At 46.6% G+C, this 1784-nt stretch overlaps 1 protein-coding gene across 1 annotated transcript; it reads left to right on the top strand.

Moving 5' to 3' along the window:
- Nucleotides 1-644: 644 nt before the first annotated feature.
- EI90DRAFT_3014331 (uncharacterized protein) lies at nucleotides 645-1392 on the top strand (the record flags this gene model as incomplete). Its single annotated transcript, XM_039056769.1, has 2 exons — nucleotides 645-1253; nucleotides 1375-1392. 2 exons carry the CDS (start codon nucleotides 645-647, stop codon nucleotides 1390-1392), a joined length of 627 nt encoding a protein of 208 aa, XP_038918725.1.
- Between the last annotated feature and the right edge of the window lie 392 nt (nucleotides 1393-1784).

Raw genomic sequence — 1784 nt, 5'->3', positions numbered from 1 at the left:
TACTAGTACACTTCCCCATCCTAACTAAAGAACCAGGGAACAGCTTGGTGGTGGTCTCGTTTGAACCTCCCAACTGACCTTCCTTCATTCTCTCCTTCACTGTGGAACCCTCTGCTGTCCAGAAACACCAAGAATGGTTACAGTGTGTATGTAAGGAAGGGAGGCTGCTTATGCCCCTCCTAACTCTTTTACTTTGCCTTACTCTTGTTATCACTTGTAACATAGTCTATTATAATCAGTTTGTAACTTCATGCAACAACGCTACATTATTGTATATACTCGGAGACCCTGCAAGCCACATAGGCTGCATGTGCTCTTCCCCCCATGTATATAAACCTGGCATGTGGGCGAGTCAAGGCTTTACAGCCTTTACTCCCCCATTGGTTATACAGCCTATTATAGCATATCTCTGATGGACTGGGAGTGTGAGGCAATACTCACAACCACTATCATCTTATCATCTTACACTTTTTTATGCTTGGTGGGTTGAATATCAACAACCCCTGCATTAACCAAAGCTTCCATTTGATTGATGTTGTGAAGCGCGCCGATCAGCTCATCAGAACCAGCTGTCGGAGTCCTCATGGCACCCAAGAGAGCTCCAGGTTCTCCCTCTGCAAAGAGGATGAGATCGAATGCATGTAATGTCACGCAGACAGTGGATAGCGCTGAGGGTGCTAGAAGCACCTTCTCTTCCTGAAAAGGACCCTCCTGATGTGCCACTAGAGCCGAATAGGCCTCCCAACGCTCAAATCCCCGACCCTGTTCCCGATCCTACTAGGTCAGGTGAGGAGATGCCAATACCCAGTGATGGCCTCGACAAGTCTGTCGAGATCGTCGACACTGTTGGTGATCAAGCATCGACTCAACCTCAAGAGCTGGTCAACAACCAGCTCAAAGAAATCATGCAGACGTTGATGAGCCTAGTGGCTCAAACCAACACAACAGATGATAGGCTTGATCGCCTATACACGCAAGTAGGGATCGCTCTAGCGCATCTCATGAAGAACGATGAGGACCTCAAAGAGGTAAAGGTGGGACTTATTCATCCCAACCTAGAGTTGGTACAACACCAACCCCCAATTAATACGCCTCAACTTGGGGCACCTAGTGCATTCTCGCTTGAGCAAATTGTTGCTCAAGAACAGGAACCAAACCATCAGGGAAACCAGATGGATGAAGACAACATAGTTGTAGTCAACAATGACTACATACAAACTACTAAGTTCGTCCCTGTGCCAGGACACCCAAGTGTGAGGATGACGACAATCATCCCTCGCCATGAAGAGTCTGAACCGGGAAACACAATGAACTCATCACCCAAGAGGATCCCTTCCCATCTGAAGGGGAAAGCCATTGACTGGGGCCCCACAGGCCCTCCTTTCTCCCTGAGGCAAACTCAAATGTCGCCTAGGTCACCCCCTAATAATGAGGAGGAGCCTGCCGTCCTTATTAGTTTGACAGATGAAGGTGACGTTGATCAAGACGTTCCTCAGTCCCGGACCCTTAGTGTAAGGGATTAACCTTACTTCACTATAATTCCGATTATAGTGATATTTATATTATGTTGCATCGCTATAATTCCCATTATAGTGATGTGGTTATTTCTTTATTTATTTGTGCCGAGATATGTAATTTACATATATATACCTCGGAGTAGTTGTAAAGGCCTGGTAGCCTTTTACCTCTACCCCGTTGAATATAGAGCACATTTAAGCTTATATTTAGACGGACTAACTGAGGCCTGAGGCGAACGGGGGAACGGAACGTTACCGTCCCCAAAT

The sequence above is a fragment of the Cantharellus anzutake genome, assembly GCF_015039405.1.
Source record: "Cantharellus anzutake strain C23 chromosome Unknown EI90scaffold_12, whole genome shotgun sequence".
NCBI lineage: Eukaryota > Fungi > Basidiomycota > Agaricomycetes > Cantharellales > Hydnaceae > Cantharellus > Cantharellus anzutake.
This window is presented reverse-complemented; position numbering and strand designations above follow the sequence as displayed.